The sequence below is a fragment of the Callospermophilus lateralis genome, chromosome X, assembly GCF_048772815.1.
Source record: "Callospermophilus lateralis isolate mCalLat2 chromosome X, mCalLat2.hap1, whole genome shotgun sequence".
In the NCBI taxonomy this organism is placed as follows: Eukaryota; Metazoa; Chordata; class Mammalia; order Rodentia; family Sciuridae; genus Callospermophilus; species Callospermophilus lateralis.
Window position 1 is genome coordinate 5,894,520 of NC_135325.1, and position 22,573 is coordinate 5,917,092.

Genomic DNA, 22,573 nt, shown 5'->3' on the forward strand with positions numbered 1-22,573 from the left:
GCGGCAATCATAGTGCTATGGTGTTAATGGGCTCAGGAAGGCAGCCTGATAGGATTTGAAGCTGATGCTCTTGATTCCACTATTACTACCTTTTATTGGCTTTGTGACTTTGGGCAAATTACTTAGTCTTTCTGTGTCTCCATTTCATCATTTGCAAAATGGAGATAGTGTTAGTGTTTATTTTCATAGGGTTGTTATGAGGATTCAATGAGATAAGACCTGTAGAGCCCTTAGAACGGTGCCTGGTGCATGGTCCACCCTCAACAACAGTAAGCTGTTACAATTATTATTGCTGCAGGCCCAATGAAACAAAAGCAGGATTCAGTTTGAAAATGCAGAAGACCCAGGATGTCCAGAAATTGGTAGTCATATGCCCAGAATAAGTGCTAGACTACTTACTATGAACTCCTTTTGGTAGGATCTTTTTTTCAATTACCCACTCCTATGACCTTTTGTGGACTAACCGACTGCCTTCTTCAGAAGTTGGCCAACTATATCCTGTAGACCCAATCCAGATTATCACTTGTTTCCGTAAACAATGGAAATTTGAAAGAGAAGAACCAGTTGACAAGAGGTATGCATAGAACATCTTTCTTCAACCTTTTTCACAGGGAGCTTGAGTCTCAAGAGAATTCTTCCATCAGTCAAAATAATAGAAATGGGAAGAAGAATCTGTGGGAAGAAGAATCGACTTTCCCTGTCACCCATAGTCTCCTAAACAATGCCAGTGTCTGTGATTGTCATTTTTCCTTAAAGACTTTTGTCTGACCAAGGTGCACTTTCTTTCAGACTTGATTAGCAAAACTCTGAGCAAATATCCTTTATTAAGTGGCAGCTTCAAAGGCTTGCTGTGGGGGGCCTTCCCAACTCTGTTTCTGAAGCATAATTAAAGGAAACCAGACTTGGCCTCACCACAGTAGTGTACTGTGAAGGTGACGAGAAAGGGAACATGGCTACTGAGAGAAGACAGAGGAAAGGAATTTATCTTTCCAACTCCCTCCTAAATACCCTACTCTGCCCAGAAAATTTTGTAGTTGTTGCCTAATAGTGTGCTGGTAAACCCTTTCTCTGGAGAATGGAAGGTAAACCTCAGTTTGTAGCCTGTCTTGTAAATACTTCCATCAGGCTGATCCTGAGCAGAGTTGGGAATAGATGTACACCATCAGCTAACTGGTACCAGCTAGCTCTGTAGTAGACAGCTTTACTTTGTCTCACAATCCTCCTGTTAGGATTCTGTGTGCCAGGTAATGGCATCTCTTTCCTTCCTCCTTTCCTTGAGGCAAAACTTCTCTCTTGTTTACATTTAACTTGTACCACTAGATGGCACTTTAAGGACATTACAGGAAATTGTCTCTGTGGGATTTTTTTTTTAAACTTTTTATTGAACTATATGAATGTGCAACTCACTGAATTTCTACAAGCTGAACACACACATGTAATCTCCACCCAAATCAAGACACAGAATATAGTTAGCACTCCAGAACTGCTCCCCTCTCCTGTGCTATTTTCCCTATCGCCTATATTTAGGGTTAGCACTATTTTGACTTCTAACAGTGTAGATTAATTAGTTTTGCCTATTTCCTACTTTATATGAGTGGAATCATGCAGTATATGCTCTTGTGTCTGACTGCTTTTGCTTAAATGATATTTGTGTGATTCATCTATATTTTTGTATGTAGATCATTGCTGTATAGTATTCCATTGTATGTGCAAATATATCACTATTTTCTACTGTTGATGGATATTTGGGTAATTTTCAGGTTTTGACAATGATGAGTTGTGCTGCTATGGACATTCCTATCCAACTATTGGGTGGATGTGTGTGTTTTCATCGTTCTTGGCAATATGCCTTAGACTTTCATGGCATAGGGAAGGTATATATTGAGCCTTAGCAGATGCTGCCAAACAGTGTTACAAAGTGTTTGTACTGATATAATCAATCAGTGGGATCCCAGTCCAGTTCCACATTCTCATCAGGGCTGAATTTATTTTATGGCTGGTTCGTAACTCTTACCATAATTTTATAGTCCCCTCTCTAGCAAATTATTTCTAATTGAAATTTTTAAAATCTATTTTTTGTAGATGTTGATGGACCTTTATTTTATTACTTTATTTATATGCAGTGCTGAGGATTGAACTCAGTGCCTCACACATGCTAGGCAAGTGCTCTACCACTCAGCCACAACCCTAGCCCTCTAATTGAATTTTTAAAAATCATATTTCCCTGATAGATATAGCTCATGCAGGAAGGACTGTGTCAACACAAAAGGAGACATTTCTTACAGTCAAAGTGTGAACTATCAGTAGTTGGAAATAATGTTATTCTACACTCCATCCCTAACACAGAGTGATGGAACCATGGAGAGAATTCAGGGTTGGTTTGTTTGTTTTTGTAGTACTGGGATTGAATTCAGGGCTTCACACATGGTAGCTCAGTGCTCTCCACTGAGCTACATCCCAGTCCCCACAGAGGGAATTCAAATGATGAGTGTGGTAAAATATTGCATTAGGCTAGGACTTTGAGGCCTTTTAAATTTTTTGTATACTGTTATTATCACTAGATCTCTCTATATATATCAGTGGTGGGGGACCAGCAAGGAGAATTTCTAAAGTCCTAGTCATGAGATACTGTTGAATACTGATGGGTGATGGTAGGTGCCTGCAAGAGAGGCATTTTTTTCATTTTATTCATAGGAATACAAATTTCAAGAGAATCCTGCCATAGATCACATTATCTGTGAGAACCATGTTGTTGAGTCTGCAGATGAGAGTGTAATATGGCTTAAGTATGTGATATAGAGAGTGGGGCTCAGACTCAGCTCAGATCTTTGTTGTATTAATAGAAATTGGAAGTAGAAAAACAAAACCCTGGTCATGGTCAAAACACTTGCATTTTATACCAAAATAAAGCATTCAGAGTCCTCTAGTTATAATAGCAAGTATTTTTCATGGATGTTGTCCAGTAATCAAGCAGGTTTTGGGAATCTGTAGGAGATTCTGTCATGTAACTACTGAATCCAGGGACTGTTTCTCCATTTCAGTTGCTGATTACCCATTCCCACCAAAGTTCTTCCTGAGCTCCTCAGTGTTTTCCTGGGTGTTTCCAGTATTGGATTGTTTTCCCATTGGGCTGAGGGGAGGTGGGTGGTGCCAGAGATGTTCAGTGCAAACTGCCTGAGATGTCTGTACTGAGGTAGCCTTCAAATTTGAAATCCTGAAAGGGCTTTTATTTTTTAAAAGTCTCCCCTCCAACACTGATAGTAGTAATATTTAGTGGCACAGATTTGGATTGTGGATCATCTGCTTTGGGGCTTGTAATCTAAATTGGAGCCAGCATTTTCTCAGTCTAGGTTTCCCTCTGTTTGTCAAGGGTGAAAAGTCCATTACACTGAATTGGCTGCTGCCTGTACTAGCAGAAACTGTGCCTGGGAAACCAGTCACACTTTTTTTTTTTTTTAACAATAGCTGCTATCATTATTGAACAGTTATTATGTAGTTGTGCTTAACAATCTAGACAGATCTTTTGTTTAATTCTCACAGTGTCTGAATGAGGTGGATTATCCCCATTTTTCAGATGAAGAAATTATACCTCAGAGAGGTCAAATATGTGACATATGTGACCAGCTTATACACTGAGCAAGGGCAAAGCTTGGATTTTACTCTAAAGCCTGCATCCTATAACTGCTATGCTCTGTGGCTGTAGTTACCATGGGATGAATTGTTAACCTCCTTTTCAGTGGAACACAAAACAGTGTTGGACTTATTGCTGGCTCATTCCACATGTGGATTAGAGGACCTGCTGTTTGTTGGTGTTCAGTTTAGGCTCTGGGAAAAATGATAGCGCAGCAAGACCCAGATCCTGTTTTCTAGTTGGTTACCATTCAGCTCCATTTCTGTCTTTTACAGGTGACTTGGGTCATGGATTTTGGTAAACAGTCTTTCAGTGATTTGGGTCTTTTGGACCCTCTTGAGTCTGGTTGTGGAATGATGGGGCTTGCTGTGGCCAGTATGCTGCTGGCTGCTGTTTCTGCATGGTAGGTCCCTAGGTTTGACCACATGGCTTTCTGGTGTACCCTTGTCTAGCAGAGATAAGGGTCAGGTGAAAATTAGGCAACAAATGACATTTAATATACTGAAAGGATGCTGGAAAACCCTAAGAGGCTGCAGCAGGATTGTCTGCTCATCTCCTTAAAATTTAGCCACTGCCTCTGTGATCCCCAGTTTGGGGATCCATCCTGATTCTTTGGTATTAAACAAAAGTTGAGTTTATTTTTACAATCTGTCAATAGCATGCATTGCAAAATTTAGATGTCTTACCAGTTGCCCACACCTTGGCAAATTACTGTAATTAAGCTTTTTTTTTTTTTTTTTTTTTTTTTGGTGGTGGTGCTAGGGATTGAACAAGCACTCTACCAACTGAACTATATCCCCAACCTGACAAACAACCTTTTTTGTTTTTTGTTCCAGGGATTGAACTCCGGGGCACTCAGCCACTGAGCCCCATCCCTATCCCTATTTTGTATTTTATTTAGAGACAGGATCTCACTGAGTTGCTTAGTGCCTTGACATTGCTGAGGCTGGCTCTGAACTCACGATCTTCCTGTCTCAGCTTCCCAAGCCTCTGGGATTACAGGTGTGCGCCACCACGCCTGGCTAACAAATGACTTTTTAACAAAATCTTGTTGCTGAAGATTTTTGTCCTGCTGCAAATATTTATAGATGGAACCTTGGAGGCATATACCCAATTCCTCCCATGATAAATGGATGAGCAAATAGTTAAGAAGCCTAGTCAGTCATTGCAGGAACACTTATGGCCTTGTCCAGACTAAGGTCCCTGGAGACTTTGTTTACTCATCTTTTTAAGTGAAGAATTTTGACCATCAATGGTCCCCAGCTGGTCTGGGCTGGCTATGTAAAAATCTCCCAGGGAGCTTGTTAAAATACAAGTTTCTCATGCTCCATTCCTAGGAGATTCTGATGAGGGAACTCTGGGGTGCTGTCTAAAAATCTGCAATTTATAAAAATCCCCCAGATAATTCTACTGAGTTAGCTATATACCAGTTAGCTATATTTGGGAACCAGTGGGATAGAAGGCATAGAACAATTGATTTGGAAAGAAACCTTTTATAAGTTTGAAGATTTAGGGAATACTTGGGCATATGGAGTAGGCTCCATATGGATGAATTAACCCAGGTATAATGTACTCAATAATTGGAGCCAGGTGGTGGAAGAACTTTAACTGGCTGAGGGGTTGTGTTACATGCCATAGGCCTTGGGGACATGCTAAAGGCTTTGAGATAAAAGAGCTTCCATGAGATGATGTTTTACAAGATTAGTTTCTCAGTGGTGTGCAGGGTGAGTCAGCCTGGGCAAGAAACTGAAGGCTGGAAAAACATCTGCTGAAGTTTTTGTAGTGGCCCAGGTGGGAAGTATGGTGAGAACTTGAAATGGTTTAAATAGTTCTACTGAGGCAGCCTCTTTTTACCAAAAGGACCTTTTGGTAAAAAGAGGCTGCCTCAATAGAGCTATAATCTGAGATACATTGTTTTAAACTATTTAAAAACTTGTAATTTATTGTTAGGTTCATCTGCCTTGACTATTATCATGAATGATTTATATTGTGTATTTTTTCCAAGAGTGGTTTTTGATTGATTTGGTTTAGTTTTGGGTACTGGGTTTTTGTTTTTTGTTTTTTGTTTTTTTTTTGATACCCAGGGGCACTGTATTGTGCTATATTTCCAGCCTTTTTTACTTTTCATTTTTCAACAGGGTCTCAATAACTTTCTGAGGGTCTTGCTAAATTGCCCAGGCTGGCCTTGAATTATAATCCTCATGCCTCAGCCTCCAGAGTTGGGATTACAGGCGTGCACCACCATGCCTGTCCAGCAGGTTTTAAGGAGCCCATGGAACAAATTCATATAGAGTAGTAGTTGGCAGCAACAACACAAACTGTTACTGCAACAAAGAAAGGGAGAAAAAAAGCAGGAGGGGAGCCCTTTCTTGCCTGAAAGCAACTCCATCCACACCCTGCCTCCATACTCTTAGCCAAATAAGAAGGGGAAGGGTGTGCAGCAGGGGCCCCTGGAGTTGGATCTGCCAAGCACTGTGGAGATTGCTCCTCTCCTAGGATTGGGTGTAGACCTTAGTATCTGGCAGGAATGTTCTTCCTTTGTTCATCTAAAACCCAGCCTGTAGTTAGTGTTTCCTAAAGTATGTCCCACAGAACATTATTTCTGCTGAATGTTAAAGGAGTTACATGAGAATAAAGAATTGAAGTCAAAGAAGTCTGAGAATGTATGCCTTAACAAGCAAAGGCAAGTGGCTTCCATTACCTTACAGAATTTCAGTGCACGAAATGTGCTATGTGCTCATTGAATCACCAAGAGGAAGATAGACTAGCCAGTGTCTCCTAAGGTTAGCTGTAGATTATTCCCCCCTATAGGTAGGGGCTGGCAAATTATGGCCAAATCTGTACCACCCACCTTTGTTTGTAAATAGAATTTCTTGGAACACAACTATGCCCATTCATTGGATTGTCTTTGGCTGCTTTAGCACAAGAGTTGAGTTGCAGAGCTGCCACAGAAACTACATGGCCCTCAAAACCTCAAAAGTTTACTGCTGTCCCTTTACAGAAAACATTCACCAATCCCTGTTCAAAATCATTTCTAGACTGCCTTAAGGAGATATAAGTGGATTGTTCCAGCACTGCTTTATGATGAATCTGCTTAATTTTATTCAGTTTCTGTATGACCATAATTCTTTCTTCTTGCTTTAAACCATTTTTTCTCTCAACCACTTATCAGGGTCAAAACCTGAGTTCCATATGTCCTTGTTCTTTTTCTTTCACTTACGCCATATTCTATCAAGCACCAATGATGTATCCGGTTCCAGTCTAAGTAACTCTCAATCTACCTGTTCCCATTCCCACCAACCTGGTTTAAAATACAAAGCAAATCAGACCTTTTGTCTACTTTGAGTCTATAGGTGGCCCCTCTGGCCCTCAGGGTGTGCTCCAAATATGCAATGTGGATGTAAGGTCTGGTTAGGGAGACAGAAATTACTGGGTGGTATTCCATAGTAGAAGACATTTAATTCAAGGAATTAGATGCTTACAAAAAGCATTAGACATTGTCAGGTTTCTGTCTGCTGCAGTGTAGAGAAAAGTACAGAAGTGGGGAAGGTGCTGAATGAATGGTCTTCAGATAATCCAGGTCTGTAAAGTCATGTATGGCCTACCCCACTGCCTTTCTCCAGTTCCAGCCTGTCCCCTGTTTTGCTCCCACACTTTAACCTCACTCTACCTGACTAGATTCCTAACTCTACACATATTCCTAACCCAATTTTAAAAATGAAAATAAAATGACTAACATGTATTATCTCTCTGTATCAGGAATTTGGGAGTGGCTTGGCTGGTTGGTTCTGGTCCAGGGTCTTAAGAAGCTACTGAGGATGTGGCTCAGTTGGTAGAGTGCTTGCCTGGAATGCACAAGGCCCTGGGTTCCATCCTCAGCAGCACCCCCCCAAAAAAAAAAAATAAGATGTCATCCAGGAATGCAGTCATGTGAAGGCTTACCTGGGGCTGGAGGATCCAGTGCTAAGATGACTTGGCAGGAGGCCTCACTTCCTTGCTAAGTAGACTCCTTGTTAGGACTGAGTGGATTTCCTTATAGTATATCAGCTGACTTCGCCCAGAATAACCGGTATATGAGAGAAAAATACACAGAGAAGCAGAGAGAGAAATACCAAGGGAAAGCATATTAGAGTGCTTTAAATCCCCCTTTCTGGGACCATGTTGTGTAGTGTCTCTGGCCAGGTTCCTTAGAGGCAAAAAAGCCAAGGGGAAAAAGCCAAGGAATAATAGAGTCTCAGATAAAGGCTGACCTTGACCTGATCCATATAGGGAGTAATCTGATATATAAATTACATCACAGAATTATCCTTCTTTGAGATAGAGGACTGCCCTTTTATATCCTTCTACATACACATCAGTTATTGTCCGTGGCCTGCTGGGGGAAGGGTTAGGGGGTAGGCTTCCATCAGTTGATGATTTTTCTCTAGAGAAAAGAACAGCTGTGAGTCATTAGTAGCCAAACCTCAGAACAGCTGGGGGATGGATGTGTCAGCCAGGTAAAGGTGATCTGAGTGGGGGCACTATAGCACCTTTGACTGCTGGCTTCTTCCTGTTTAATTCTGAAGTATTTACCAAGGAACCTGACTGTAATTGAATAAAAATGAATGAACAGAAGTGCTTAGCTTCTCTGGGCCTGTATTCATTTCTGGAAAGTCAACTGAGCAGGCCATGTTGTTCCATCATCCATGGAAACAGGCAAAACCACAGGCCAGACAGTTCTCTGCATCCTAAGCGGCAGTACCTTGTTCTACCATGCGACCTATCCAGATCTTTTTTTTTTTGTTTTGGGGTGGGGAATTGGAATGAAAATAGCTTGTCATTTGCAGTTGGAAAGTACTAGCATTGATGTGTGAGAGTATGTGTATCTGTATATCTCTATATCAATATCTGTATTTGTATCCCAGGTCCTTGCATATAATTTCAGAAAGGTACTTTTGTAAATGAAAAAAATTCAGATTGGGGCCGTGGCTCAGTGGTGGAGTGCTTGCCTAGCATGTGTGAAACACTGGGTTTGAGCTTCAGCAGCACATAAAAATAAATAAATAAAATAAAGCTTAAAAAAAATTCAGACACATCTTACCATTGCTTCCTCATTCTTCCCAGCTCCTATCTGATTGTTGCTTGTGTTTTTAGAGATATTTAAGGGAAAAGGTGGCATCAACAAAGCCACTCCACTCGTTTTCTGTGTTCAGAATCCTCATTTCTGTTGAGAACAAGGTCAATTTATCATCTCCTTCATTATTTTCACAAGAAGGAGACTTCACTTACCTCTACGGGGAAGGGAGTTGTAGAACACACATTTCTCTGTGTGCCTGAGGAGAAGTGACCAATAGAAAGGCAGAGTGCCGGGGTCTGTCACTCCTCCTCTCTCTGCCTGCCTGGTGAAATATGTCACTACACACCTGTGGTCCCTTCAGGGGGCTGCATGCATAGACTTGGAGCCAGAACAGATACCTTCAAAGTAAGAGATTTGTGGGTGGAAGGAAGGAAGGGGCCTCAGGTCCAAGTTGCATTCTTCACCACAGTTCACTGGAATCTCTGTACTCAAGCAGTTATTGGGCCCTCACTCAGCTATTAATTAAGTTGATGTTTGAGTCACAGATCTTGGAGTCTGACTCCATTTGTCACAACCCACAAGGAAAATGAAGAGAGTGCTGCATTCTCTGTACTCCTGACAGTGAAAGCTCCTGGGGAAGCTTTGGTTGGGTGTTTCCCAGGTACTTCAAACTCTCTATGACTCAAAGTGGGCTCCCCTTACTGCTGCTTGTCCTGTGCTTCCTGTCTTGGGAATCCGCCTCAGTATTCTTGTGGTGACCCAGGCTGACATCATGAGTCTCAGAGCATATAGGCCCTTTGTGAATTTTTGGAGCCTCCATTTTTACCATCTCCAAACATTGCTCCTGTCACTGGCTGTGTCCTGCATGTCACTAAGGCCTCAGCTGACTCTTTGCTGCCTGAGTCTTTTTTTATTTGGGGTGGGGGGTGGTATTGGGAATTGAACTTAGGGTCACTCAACCATTGAGCCCCATCCCCAGCCCTATTTTGTATTTTATTAGAGATAGGGTCTCACTGAGAGTTGCTTAGGACCTCGCTTTTGCTGAGACTGCTTTGAAATCACCATCCTCCTGCCTCAGCCTCCCAAACTGATAGCATGACAGGCGTGTGGCACCATGCCCAGCTGCTGCCTTAATCTTTGCTGCTGTACCTGGCTGTGTGCTTCTGTAGTCCCCACACTGCTTCCCACCATAGTTTCCTGAAGCATGATTGCTTGGCCATTTCTTCATCTCTCCCCTAGACGTACACTCATACACTGCTGGTGGGGCTACAAATTGATGCAGCCAATATGGAAAGCAGTATGGAGATTTCTTAGAAAATTGAGAATGGAACCACCATTTGACCCAGCTATCCCTCTCCAGACTGCTTATAAGCAGGGTCTGTACATTGTTCATCCTTGGATAACAGCACAGGGCCCACCTGCAGTAGCAAAAATAAACATTGCCTTGAATGAATAACTCTTTGGCTTAAGGGTGCCTGAGGCTACATAGCATTGTGGTTATAAGCCTAACTTTGGAACTCAAGGCCTGGATTTAGATCTTGCTATTTGTGTGATCTTAGGTGAGTTCCTTAACTTCATGATCTTCAATTTCTTCACCAAAAGTTTGAGAATAATGATACTTCCTAGGGCTATGATGAAGGAATGCAATAAATAATCATGCAAAGCACTTTGAGCAATGTATGACATATAGCTCATATTCAGTGTGTCATAGTATCTGATAATAGTAACAGCAAAAATAATAAAACAGTTATCATTGAAGGAAGGGAGAAGGCTGTAAAAAAGTACTTGGAACTAGGTATGTTGAATGCCTGCATAATGGGTTTAGAAGAGATGGAGTGTTTGGGATAAAAGATAGAAGCAGATGAGATTACTGTAAGGAAGAATGAATAATGAATAGGGAGAGAAAAATGGGATAGGGGAACCGAAGACAGAAAGTTGAGAAACCTTATATTTGAAGGATAAGGAAAGACAAAATAAAAATGATTACAAGTAGGAGATTGCAGCTTCTTGGATGCCAAGGACAGGAGTTTGAAAAAAAAAAAAAAACAGTCAAGGGTGCCATGTTGGGTGGAAGGGGAATGAGAAGATTAGAAAAGAATCTACTAAATGAGAGAATGTTAGTTCCCTGGGAACCAACCCTTTCAGTAGAGTCAGAGGAAGAAGCCTTGCTCTCTGAGTGGTTAGAGAAGCCTGGATTAGAGCACATCAAGGCAGTTGGTTGTGCTACAATGTGTTGCTATAGAATGAATTAATTTGTGGGTAAATGGAGGACTGTCAGTGAAATGTGGAAGTCATTTATTTTGCAAGTGGGTTTTTTTTTTCCTCAGCATGTTAACATTTTGCACCATTGGCTGAAAGCAAAGTACTCTAACATAGCTGAAGGAAGCAAGTCTCTGGGAAATAGGGGGCCACACGTGACACCCAGTTACCCTGTGTTCTGGCATTCTTTGCCAGTCTTTGTACATTTTAGTCATTGATTTCATACCACTTAGCAGCCTCAACAATCTGATGAGTCCTTCTACCACAAGCCTCCTTCTTTTTTAAATGTAAAGAGCCAAATTTACTAGAGTGTTTCTTTATTAGGTATTTAACATTTTTTTAAAAAATTGCAGTGTGTTTTAAATGATAATGATTGTTTTTCTTAGCACTCCAGTTAAGATCTTAAGGTCTTTCCTCCCATAGACCCCATTATTTTTGAATTTGATTTTGTAAAGTGTTAGTTTTTAAGCAATATGTATGTCAGTTGTAGTAGAAATTCCCATGATTCCTTTTCCTAAGGTTGAATAATACGGGGAGGAGAGGTGGAAGGGAATAGCAAGGTCTGTGTGGAGTTTCCCCCAAGGCTGACCAGACTCAACCATGCTTGGCTGCAACTTGGTCAAAATTAGTTTTCCCTGAGTGACCATTTTCCTGAATACTCTGTTATATATTTAGGTGTTATGTATTTTGGTTAAGATCAAATGTGGTATACATTTAGGTGGTTGTATCTTTGCATTTATATCATCACTGTGATCTCTTGCTACAGTCTGAACAAGTATCCGAGACTGAGGTACTCCCACAGATGAACAGAGCCCCTTCCCAGGCTGCAGAAGGTAGTCCAGCAAAGAAGGTAAGGGCAGCATGAGGATGCCATTGTGGTGGCATTCTGAGGACCTCTCTTAGGCTCCTTGCCTCTGTTATCAATCTACTGCTTTAAAGTTTCCATGTTCTGAAAGGAATGGGAACAATCCACTTTTCGTAAAATATGTGTTCTTTGTGAATATAAGGATCTTGAAACTTTCTGAACTTGACCCTTGATATTACTGAGAGTTCATACTCCCCTCCTCAACTTCCCAGCTAAAGATGGTGGCCTTGCTTTTGGCAAATCAAATGATGTGGGGAGGAATATATGCATTTAGTGAAACCCCACACACCTGCTAAGCCTAAATGAACATTTTTGGGGGTGGAATACTCTCCCCTTCTTGGCCTTTGTACAATGATTTCGTCTTGCATTCCACTATCTTTACTTCTGCCCAGCCATGCCATTGAGCTCCCTTTCATTTGCTCAGTTAGTACCATCTACTTATCATGCTTGTTCCCTACTTTTCTTGTTATCCTCTTCTTGTTATTCCCCATTTTCTTCCAGGCCCTTCTCCCAGTAAAGAGAATGGGCCTTGGGAGCACAGATGATGCAGGGTCCTCCAAGGAAGCAGACCAGCTGTCTCCTTCCAGAACACAGTGTAGCTTCTTTGTTTGACTTTTTGTGGACATCAGGAGGAAGAAAATTATAAGCACATGACTAAGACCTTTACAAACTTCAAAATTTTTGTTACAAAAGGTGCCAAAGTAAGACAGAGCCAATTTTGTCTTCAGTTGGAAAAAACAAAACAAAACTATGTTAGATGTGAGTTTAATTCACAAAAAGTAATAGATCGCTTACAAGGGAAGGCCACTAGAATCTGATTCCTGTGTTCTTCCAGATGACAAAAAGAGGCAATAGACTGTAAGCATTTAAAAGAAAAAGAGACAAAGGCAGGCAGGCAGGAAGGCTGGCTACCTGCTGGAATCTGATGCCTGTATCTTTCCCACTCTTGCCAAGCTAAGAGTCAGCCACTTATCCTTGGGTATGAAGTTTGAATAGAGCAATCTTCTGATCTTGGGGACAAAGCTAGCATGATGGTGGTGGTGGGGGGATTTGTTTTTCACTTTGTAGTTTTTCGTTTTGTTTTTAATCCACAGGATATATCATATTCTCAGGCTCCATCAAAGCCCATTCGTAGGAAATTCAGACCTGAAAATCAATCTACGGAAAACCAAGAGCCTTCTACTGCTGCAGGTGGGCCAACTTCTGTAGCAACTGTGAAACCCCATCCAACGGTCCAAAAGTAAGTAGAACTGATGAGAACAACATGAGACTTTCTTTTATGTGTGTGTGAGTGTAAACTCACATCCGTGGAATAGTCTTATGATTGTCTTATTCACCTCTATGATAGGATTGAGGTCTCCCAGTCACATAGAAGGCTTTTAAACTATAGAATTTTAACCTGACCCTATAGAATTTAAGGGGCAACTGAGTCCTAGGCTGTGGTGGTTTGGTTGGGTTTCCTGCCCTTTGTCTTTTCTTGCCTTCCTACTGTTCTTTATTGTGCTGACGTAGATTTTCCTAGGAAGAAGACAGTACTATGGGCAGTTTTCCCACTTTTCCTGTCTTATCTCATTCTTTTCAGGCATATGGCTAGCTCCATGACCACACATCTTTCAATCGAAGTGGTACATGGTTTTTAAAAATCCCCATAAAGAGTTCTTGTCATCAGTCATCTCAGCTCTGAATGGGCACAGTTAGAACATCTATAATATTTATCTCACCAGCTGAAACTGATATTGGAGAGAGCATGGGGACATTTGTGGACATGGCCAGAGACTTGAGACAACAAAATTATGGACAAATCATTTGACTTTGAGAAGAGCCTTCACTTGCCTCATTTTTTTTTTATTGTAACATTCTGTGAGGTGTCAAGGGCAGAAACCTGCTGCTCTCACTTAACTTTACATGAGCCTGACTGGGCATGAATGTATGGGCTCAATATCTATCATGACACTTCTGTAAAGACCTTTTAGGTCTCTGGGGCTTATGTGGATTTTCTTCTACTTACACTGTCGTGGAAAGAAAAACAGCAAGTTTTGTGGGTGGTATCAGCAACTGGCCTTTGTAGCTGAAACACAGTTCTGAATTTCTGCATTCCTCTTCTTCAGATGATCTCCTCACCCTGCAAAGGGAAAATTCCCTGGTAGTATCAATCCATAAAAGAGATATTTTTTTCTGGTTTTCTTTTTTTTCAATTTCAGTTTTATTGAAATGAAATTGACATACAGTTCATCTTTTAAATCTACAATCCATTAGCTTTTAGTATATGCACAAAGCCCTGCAGCTATCACTACCATCTAATTTTAGAACATCCTTATCATCCCCCAAAGAATCTCTGTTCCCTGTTTCCCTTCTGTGCCCAGTGCCTGGCAACAACTAATATACTTTGTATCTATTTTGCTTACTTGCCCATTTCATATAAATGGAATCATGCAACCTGTGATTCTTATGTCTGGCTTCTTTTTATAGTGTTTTCAGGGGTCATTCATGTTGTAGCATGAATCAGAACTTCATTTCTTATTGCCAAATAATAATCCATTGTATGGAGATACCACATTTTATTCAGCCTTTTATCAACTGATGGACTTTTATATTTCTACTTATTGGCTGTTAGAAATAATGCTGCTATACTATTTGTGTACTTGGTTTCTGTGTGAGACCTATGTTTTCACTTTTCTTGAGTGCATACCTAAGCATGGAATTCCTGGGCTATGTGATCATTCTACATTTATCATTATCAAAATGTTTTTCACACTAATTGTAACATTTTACATTCTCATGAATGTGTGAGGATTCCAGTTTTTCTACTTCTTCATCAGCATTTTTCTGTTTTATTATTATTATTATTATAGCCATCATAGTGTGAAGTGGTGTCTCATTGTGGATTTGATTTGTGTTTCTTTAATGACTAATGAGGTTGAGAATCCTTTCATGTGCTTATTGGACATTTATATATATTATTTGAATAAATATCTATTCACAGCTTTTGTCTTGTGTGTGTATGTGTGGGGGGGTATTGAGGATTAGACCCAGGGGTGCTCTGTCACTGAGATACATTTCCAGCCCTTTTTAATTTTTATTTTGAGGTAGACTCTCACTAAGTTGTTCAGGCTGACCTCAAGTTTGTGATCCTCCTGCCTCTACCTCCTGAGTCACTGGGATTACAGGCATACACCACTGTGCCTGGCCTTTTCCCACTTTTAATTAAGTTTTTAATCTTTCTCTCCCCACTTTTTTTTTTTTTTTTTTTTTTTTTTTGGTACAGGGGATTGAACCCAGGGGCATTTAACCACTGAGACACATCCCCGGCCCTTTTTATTTTTTATTTTGAGGCAGGGTTTTGCAAAATTGCTTAGGGCCTCACTAAATTGCTGAAGCTGGCCTTGAACTTATGGTCTATTTGACTCAGCCTCTGGGATTACAGGCTTGCACCACTGCGCCCAGCTAATCTTTTTCTATTTTGAGTTATGAGTTCTTTATATATTTTGGATACAACCCCCTTGTCAGATATATTATTTGCAGATATTTTCTCACATTCTGTGAGTTGTCTTTTCACTTTCTTGATGGCTCTGTTTATAGAACAAAAGTTTTTAATTTTGATGTAATCCAGTTTATTTTCTCTTCTGTCTCTTATATTTTTGGTTTCATATCTAAGAAACCATTGCCAACTCCAAGTTCATGAACATTGGCTCCTATGTTTGCTTCTAAAAGTTTTAAGTTTTACACTGATGCTTGTATTCTGTTTTGAATTCATTTTGGTTGTGGTATGAGGATGGGATCCAACTTTATTCTTTTTGCCTGTGGATATCCAGTAGTCCTAGCACCATTTATCTAAAGGAGATATTTCATTTTATCTGCCTGTTTAATGAGTGTCCCTCAGCATGATAGCCTCTTGCTAGGTGAGGTGATCATATGATATCTAGTTGAGAGAGGCTAGGAGGCACTAGCACATTTCATAGTATAAACAGCAGGGATTTAGGAAGCTTAGGCTCTGAGGTCAGGGAATTTTATATAACGTCTTATTTTAGTTCCCAGACTAGTTTATTTTGGAGTGATAAGAAGTGACTTAATATTCACAATTAAAAAATATTTTTAGTTATAGATGGATACAATATCTTTTATTTGTTTATTTATATGTGGTGCTGAGGATCGAACCCAGGGCCTCACACGTGCGAGACAAGTGCTCTACCACTGAGCCACAATCCCAGTCCCTCATAATTGTTTTTTGTACTGGGATTGAACCCAGGGACACTTAACCACTGAGCCATATCCCCAGCCCTTTTTATTTTGAGAATGGGTCTGAGTTGCTTAGAACCTCACTAAATTCTTGAGACTGGCTTTGAACTTGTGATCCTCCCGTCTCAGCCTCCTGAGGCACTGGGATTATTGGCATGTGCCACCGCACCCAGCTCAATATTCATCATTTTTTAAGCCCTGAGGAAAGAGCAGATATATAATGGTCAGTTTATAGTCCTTTCTCAACCAGAGTTTTGGAGAGAATTAAGCCTTGATGCCCTTAGGCATTCATTGTGTGTAGTAAGTTAACCTCTCTCTCATGCATCTAGAGTGGTAGTTGCTATGTATTGTCTTTGGAAAAATTGAGAAAAGACTCACAAATAATTTTCTTCAGGGCTTACTGCTATAATAGAACACTGATTGAGAATGCCAAAAAAAGTAGATCAGCTGCAAAGTGGTCATCAGCATTTTGAGAAATTAACATCAGAACTGAACCACTAGGATTAGACAGAGGGGAGTGAAGAGAGGGGAGGGGGGTATGGGGGCAGGAAGGATAATAGAATGAATTGGACTTTATTATTCTATGTGCATATATGATTACACAACTAGCATGATTCTACATCATGTACAACCAGAAGAGTTGACACATCATACATAAATACATCTATTTATGTATGATGTGTCAAAATGCATTCTACTGTGATGTATATCTAATTAGAACCAATTTAAAAAACTGAACCAAATTTAGTTTTAAGTATTACCATTGTCTATTTCATTTAGTGCAAAGGAACTAATAAAATTTTGTCTTTAAGTGAATTGCTGAGTCCAGGTTATAAATAATAAACTGATTTCAGACTGTATCTTCATTAATAAGGACAAAAGTAGATTTTTCTTAGAAACAATGTGGCTTGGTTGGTTTTAGCCTATATCTTATGTATCTGCTACAAGGGTGTGCTTTTGGAAAATAGAATTATTTGAGCAGTTTGGAGATAGAGGATATCCCATGTCTGTACCATGACTGAGCCTGCACCTGCCTTCATAGCCTCTATTCTCTGTAACCCCAGGAGGTATCCTGGACAACCCCGCAACATTCCTAGAAGCCAATATGGTAGTGTTTGCTTGCCTGCATGATAATATTTTATGCATGAAGGGACATCTAGTTCTCAGTGTGGTTGCAATTCTTTTTCCCTTCCCTCCTCATGCTTGGTGTTTATTGGGTTGTCTGTGAGATTTGCAATTGATATCCATGATAAAAATCTCCCATTTCCAAACAGATAAAGGCAATAAAAGTTTGGTTCTTAGAAACTGTAAGCAGAATTTCTTTAGGAGAAAGCAGGGTCCAGGATGAACATTAAGAAAATTTTTCTTATTCATATTCTTTTTTTAAAAATATTTTTTTTAGTTGTAGTTGGACACAATACCTTCATTTTATTATGTGGTGCTGAGGATAGAACACAAGGCCTCACACATGCTAGATGAGTGCTCCACCGTTGAGCCACAACCCCAGCCCCCTTATTCATATTCTTTAAAATATCAGTTTGGATGCTTGAAGAGAAAAGAGATAATAGTGGCTCAAAGAACATGGAAGTTAATTGATCTTTCTTATGTAGAAGTTTGAGTTGGTGAGTGGTCCAGAATGGTAGAGTAGCTCTGACCTTGAATCCATGTACCTTCTGTTTTCCTGTTCTAGATTCCCTTGGGGATTTCCTTTATTCGTATGGTTGAAAGTAGTTCACCACCAACATGTTCACATTCTAGGCCACAGGAGGTGGGGGGGATAAAGAAATTGAGAAAACCAGGCACACGTCACTTCTCTCTGAACCACTGGCCCCAAATTTAGTTATATGGTCTCACTCACCTGCCATGGACACAGAAATTTAGCTTCTTGTTGGGTGACCATGTGTTCAGTTCAAATTGAAAGTGATATGTTACTTAAAACAAAAAGTCATAAGAACAAGTTTTGAGAGATACTCTGGTACAAAATGGACAGTACCTCATGGTGCTGCAATTGTAAATCAACAGATAGCATGACATGAATGAAACTGGGAAAATTAAATATCTACTTAACTCTTACTCTCCCATTTTCCTCCTTGGAAACCAGGACAATTATAGCCTAGCCTGGAACATTGAAGAAAAAGATAGAAAAACCTATACAGGGGCTGGGGATGTGGCTCAAGTGGTAGTGTGCTTACCTGGCATGTGTGTGGCCTGGGTTCGATCCTCAGCACCACATACAAATAAAGATGTTGTGTCTGCCGAAAACTAAAAAATAAATATCAAAATTCTCTGTCTCTCTCTGTCTCTCTCTCTGTCTCTCTCTCGCTCTCAAAAGAAAAGAAAAACCTATACAGGTAGACTCTAAAAGCATTTTTTGGGGGGTGTACTAGGGATTGAACCCGGGGTGCTTAACCATTGAGCCACATCCCCAGCCCCTTTTAGTTTTTATTTTGAGACAGGGTCTTGCTAAGTTGCTGAGGCTGACCTTTAACTTTCGATCCTCCTGCCTCAGGCTCCCCAGTTGTTAGGATTATAGGCATGTACTACCATGCCCACTGTAGAAGCAATTTTTGAGAGGCAAATTATTGCCTTTGATGAAACTTGAGAGATATTCTGGGCCTGATACTGGTATCTGGTTTGGGTCTCATGCTCTCTTTGCATTATCTGGGACTCCTTTGGTAGCAAGTAATAAAAAGCAACTTGAGGTAGCAAAACCATATTCTTTTTAAGGATATAGGGGTAGTTTGTGGAAAACAGTCACAAAAATGGATTGGAAGAGAGGACTGCAAAACCTTTTGGGCTCCTTCTGATTCTTCTTTATTCTCTTAGAATGTATTTGTCATTTTTTTCCTGCGAAGAATTCTACCACCTTCAGCTTCAGAGTAATTATATTCTTGCTGTGCAAGGTCTAAGCTGAACTGAACTCTTAACTATAACCCACGTCCCTGTGAGAGAGAATCTGGTTAGCTCAGCATGGGCAAGCATCCATTCAAGTGTGAAAATGGCAGTGAGGGTTCAGGAAACAAACAGAACTGCCAGGAGTCCATCCCTGTAGAGGTGGGGGAAGAGGATAGAGAAGGGGTGACTTTTAAGCTAGCATACATAGTGTGGTAATAGTTTAAAGGTGGAGGGGCATCCATTTCAGATCCACATCTTTTTAAAAATTTATTATTTTGAAATGATTATAGGTTGACAGAAAGCTACAAAAATAGTACAAAGGTCTTGTGTATCTTTCACCTTGTTTCTCCCTTTTATTGCATTTTACCTAACTATCATATAGTATCAGAACAGGATAGTTCTGTCCGTTCCTCACATTTTATCATATATGTTGATTCTTGTAACCACCACTGTAATTAAGATACTGAAATCACTCCTGCCTCCTTTTTCCCACCATTTTTAACCCCTGGCAACCATGAATCAGTTTTCCATTTCTATAATTTTGTCATTTTGAGAATGTTATGTAAATGAAATCACACAGTATGTTACCTTTTGAGTTTGACCTATTTTACTCAGCATAATGCCCTTGATATCCATTTAGGTGGTTATGTATACCAATCAATACTGTTAAGCAGTATTCTGTGGCATGATGTACCAGTGTTTAGCCATTCATCTGTTGAGGAAAATTTTGGCTGTGTCTAGTTACTGGTTATTAGAAATAAAGCTGCTACAACCATCTGTGCATGGTTTATTCTGTATACACAAGTTTTCCTTTCTCTGGGATAAGTGTCCAGGACTGTGATTATTGGGTTGCAAGTTAAATGTATGTTTAGTTTGTAATAGCACTGCTAAGCTATTTTTCAGAATAGCCATACCATGTTACTTTCCCACCAGCAATGTATAAAGATTCAGTTTCTCTACATCCTTGCCAGCATTTGGTAATATTTCTTTTTAAACTTAGCTGTTCTAATAGGTATGTGGTGCTATCACATTGTGGTCTTAATTTGCATTTCCCTAAAAGTTAATGATTGTTAAATATCTTTTCTTGCGTGTATTTGCCATCATATATCCTCTACAGTAATATGTCGCCACCTATCTCTTGCTTATTTTCTAATGTTTTTTTAACTGTTAAGTTTTGAGTGTTCTTTCTATATTCCAAATACATATCCATTGTTAGATATGTTGTTTTCATATATTTTTCTTTCACTCTAGCTTGTCTTTTCACTCTTTTAACAGGGTATTTAATAGAATAAAAGTTTTTTAAAACTTCGACCAAATCAAATTTATTGACTTCTTTTTCTTTTGTGGATTGTGTTTTTGGTGTCACACCTAAAAATTCTTCACCTTAGCACAAAGATTTATATTTTCTTTTAAATATTTCATAATTTTATACTTTGCATTCAATACCATAATTTATTTTATTTATCTCCGTCTGTCTGTCTGTCTATGGGTATTCACTTGCTTTAGAACCATTAGTTGAAAAGCCTATTCTTTCTCCATGGACTTTTTTGGCACCTCTATCAAAAATAATTTGGTTTTACATGTCCTATTTCCTGGGTGCACTCTTTTGTTTCATTCAGTGTGTCTCTTTTCCACAAATACCACAGGGCTTCATACATTTTAGGCACATGCTCTATTATTGAGCTACATCCTGAGCCCCTTGATGAGTATCTCCATTACATGATTACTTGATACTGTAAGGATATAATATAAATTTCTCCCACTTTTATAACTATTTTTGAAATATTTTAAATTATTCCAATGCTTTTAACTTTACATATAAATATTTAAATACTTTTGTCTTGAACTACAAAAAATGTTACTGGGATTTTGATAGAAATTGCCTTAAGCTTGTGAATCAATTTGGTATTAACATCCTTACTATGTTGAGTCTTACAATCTATAAGCATATGTGTCTCCATTTGTTTAGATACCATTTGATTTCTTTCATCACTATTTTATATATATAGTTTTTAGCATGGAAGTTCTATACATGTTTTGTTATATTTATATGTAATCATCTCATTTGGCATCTTTGTAAATGATAGTCATTTTATAAATTCTGGTTCCCAAGTGTTCATTGTTAGAATATAGAAGTACTATTGAATTTCATATGCTAATCTTCTGTCTTGCAAACATACTTCTGTACTTGCTGAAATCACTTATTAGTTCCAGTCTTTTTTTGTGGATTCCTTGCAATTTTCTGCATAGAACATTATGTTTTCTGCAAATAAGGACGGTTTCATTTCTTTCTTTCTAATATGTGTACCTTTTATTTCCTTTCCTTTTTCTTTTCTTTTTTTCCTTTTCTGACTTACTATGCTGGTCAGGACTTCTAGAACTATGTTGAAAAATAGTGATGAGTGTAGACATCTTTGCTTTGTTCCCAATATTAGAGGGAAAGCAGTTTTTCATTAACTGTAGTGTCAGCTGTCATTTTGTTGCAAATATTTTTCATCAAATTGAGGAAGTTCACCTGTCTTTATAATTTTCTAAGAGTTTCTATCATGAGTGGGTGTTGGGTTCTATAAGTACCTTTTTTGTGTCAGTTGATATGGTCATTTTTCTTTTTATAGCTTAAGATGGAGGATTACAACACAATGTGTACATGTGTTGAAACAACACATGGTACCCCATAAATATGTACAATTTTTATATTTTCATTTATCAATTAAAAATAAAATAGTGGGTTATATTGATTAATTTTTGAATATTGGATCATTCTTCCATTCCTGGAATGAACTTCCTTTGCTCCTGGTGTATACTTCTTTTTATATATTGCTGAATTATTTTTACTAATAAATTGTTAAAGTTTTTTTGCATCTATATTCATCAGGATACTGTGCTTAATTTCCTTTTTGTACTGTCTTTGTCTACTTTTGGTATTAGTGATATTAACCTCATAAAATGAGCTGGGAAATGTTCTCTTCTGTGGTTGAGATGGTGCAGAATTGGCACTCTTTGTTTTTTAAGAATTTGGGGCCAGGCTTGATGGTGCACGCCTGTAATCCCAGCAGCTTGGGAGACTGGGGCAGGAGGATGGTGAGTTCAAAGCCAGCCTCAGGAAAAGTGAGGTGCTAAGTAACTCAGCAAGACCCTGTCTCTAAATAAAATACAAAAAAGGGCTGCGGATGTGGCTCAGTGGTTGAGTGCCCCTGAGTTCAATCCCCAGTTCCAAAAAAAAGTTTTTTTTTTCATACTTCTCCAGTGAAACTGTCAGGGCTTAGAGATTTATTTTGGGGGGAGTTTTTAAAAAGTACATTTTTAAAATGAAATTTGAAAATTTCAGAAAATTTTCAAAAACAATGTGGAATAATGGGTGAGTTCTGGTAATTTGTGCTTTTGAAGCAGTTGGTCTCCTTCATTTAAGTTTTCAAATTATACAAAAGAAGGGAAGGGAAGTATTATTATATTTACCCTTTTTGTGTTCATTCTTTGTTCCTCATGTTCTAAGATTCCTACATCAGTTTTTTGTTTTAGCAGTTTCTTTTGGCCATTCTTTTCGGGTAGATCTACTGGCAGTATATTTACTTACCTTCATCTAAAAATGTTTTGGTTTTCCTTTAATTCCTAAAATTTATTTTTATTGGAT

At 39.2% G+C, this 22,573-nt stretch overlaps 1 protein-coding gene across 9 annotated transcripts in view; it reads left to right on the forward strand.

Annotated features, from left to right (window-relative positions):
• The window catches only part of Reps2 (RALBP1 associated Eps domain containing 2), a 207,129-nt gene that overhangs the window by 173,627 nt on the left and 10,929 nt on the right, over nt 1–22,573 (forward strand). For all 9 annotated transcript variants that reach the window (XM_077107104.1, XM_077107107.1, XM_077107110.1 and 6 more), the window contains 2 exons: nt 11,713–11,796; nt 12,906–13,051. In XM_077107104.1, coding sequence (XP_076963219.1) covers nt 11,713–11,796; nt 12,906–13,051 — 230 coding nt within the window. The remainder of the gene's footprint in view (nt 1–11,712; nt 11,797–12,905; nt 13,052–22,573) is intronic.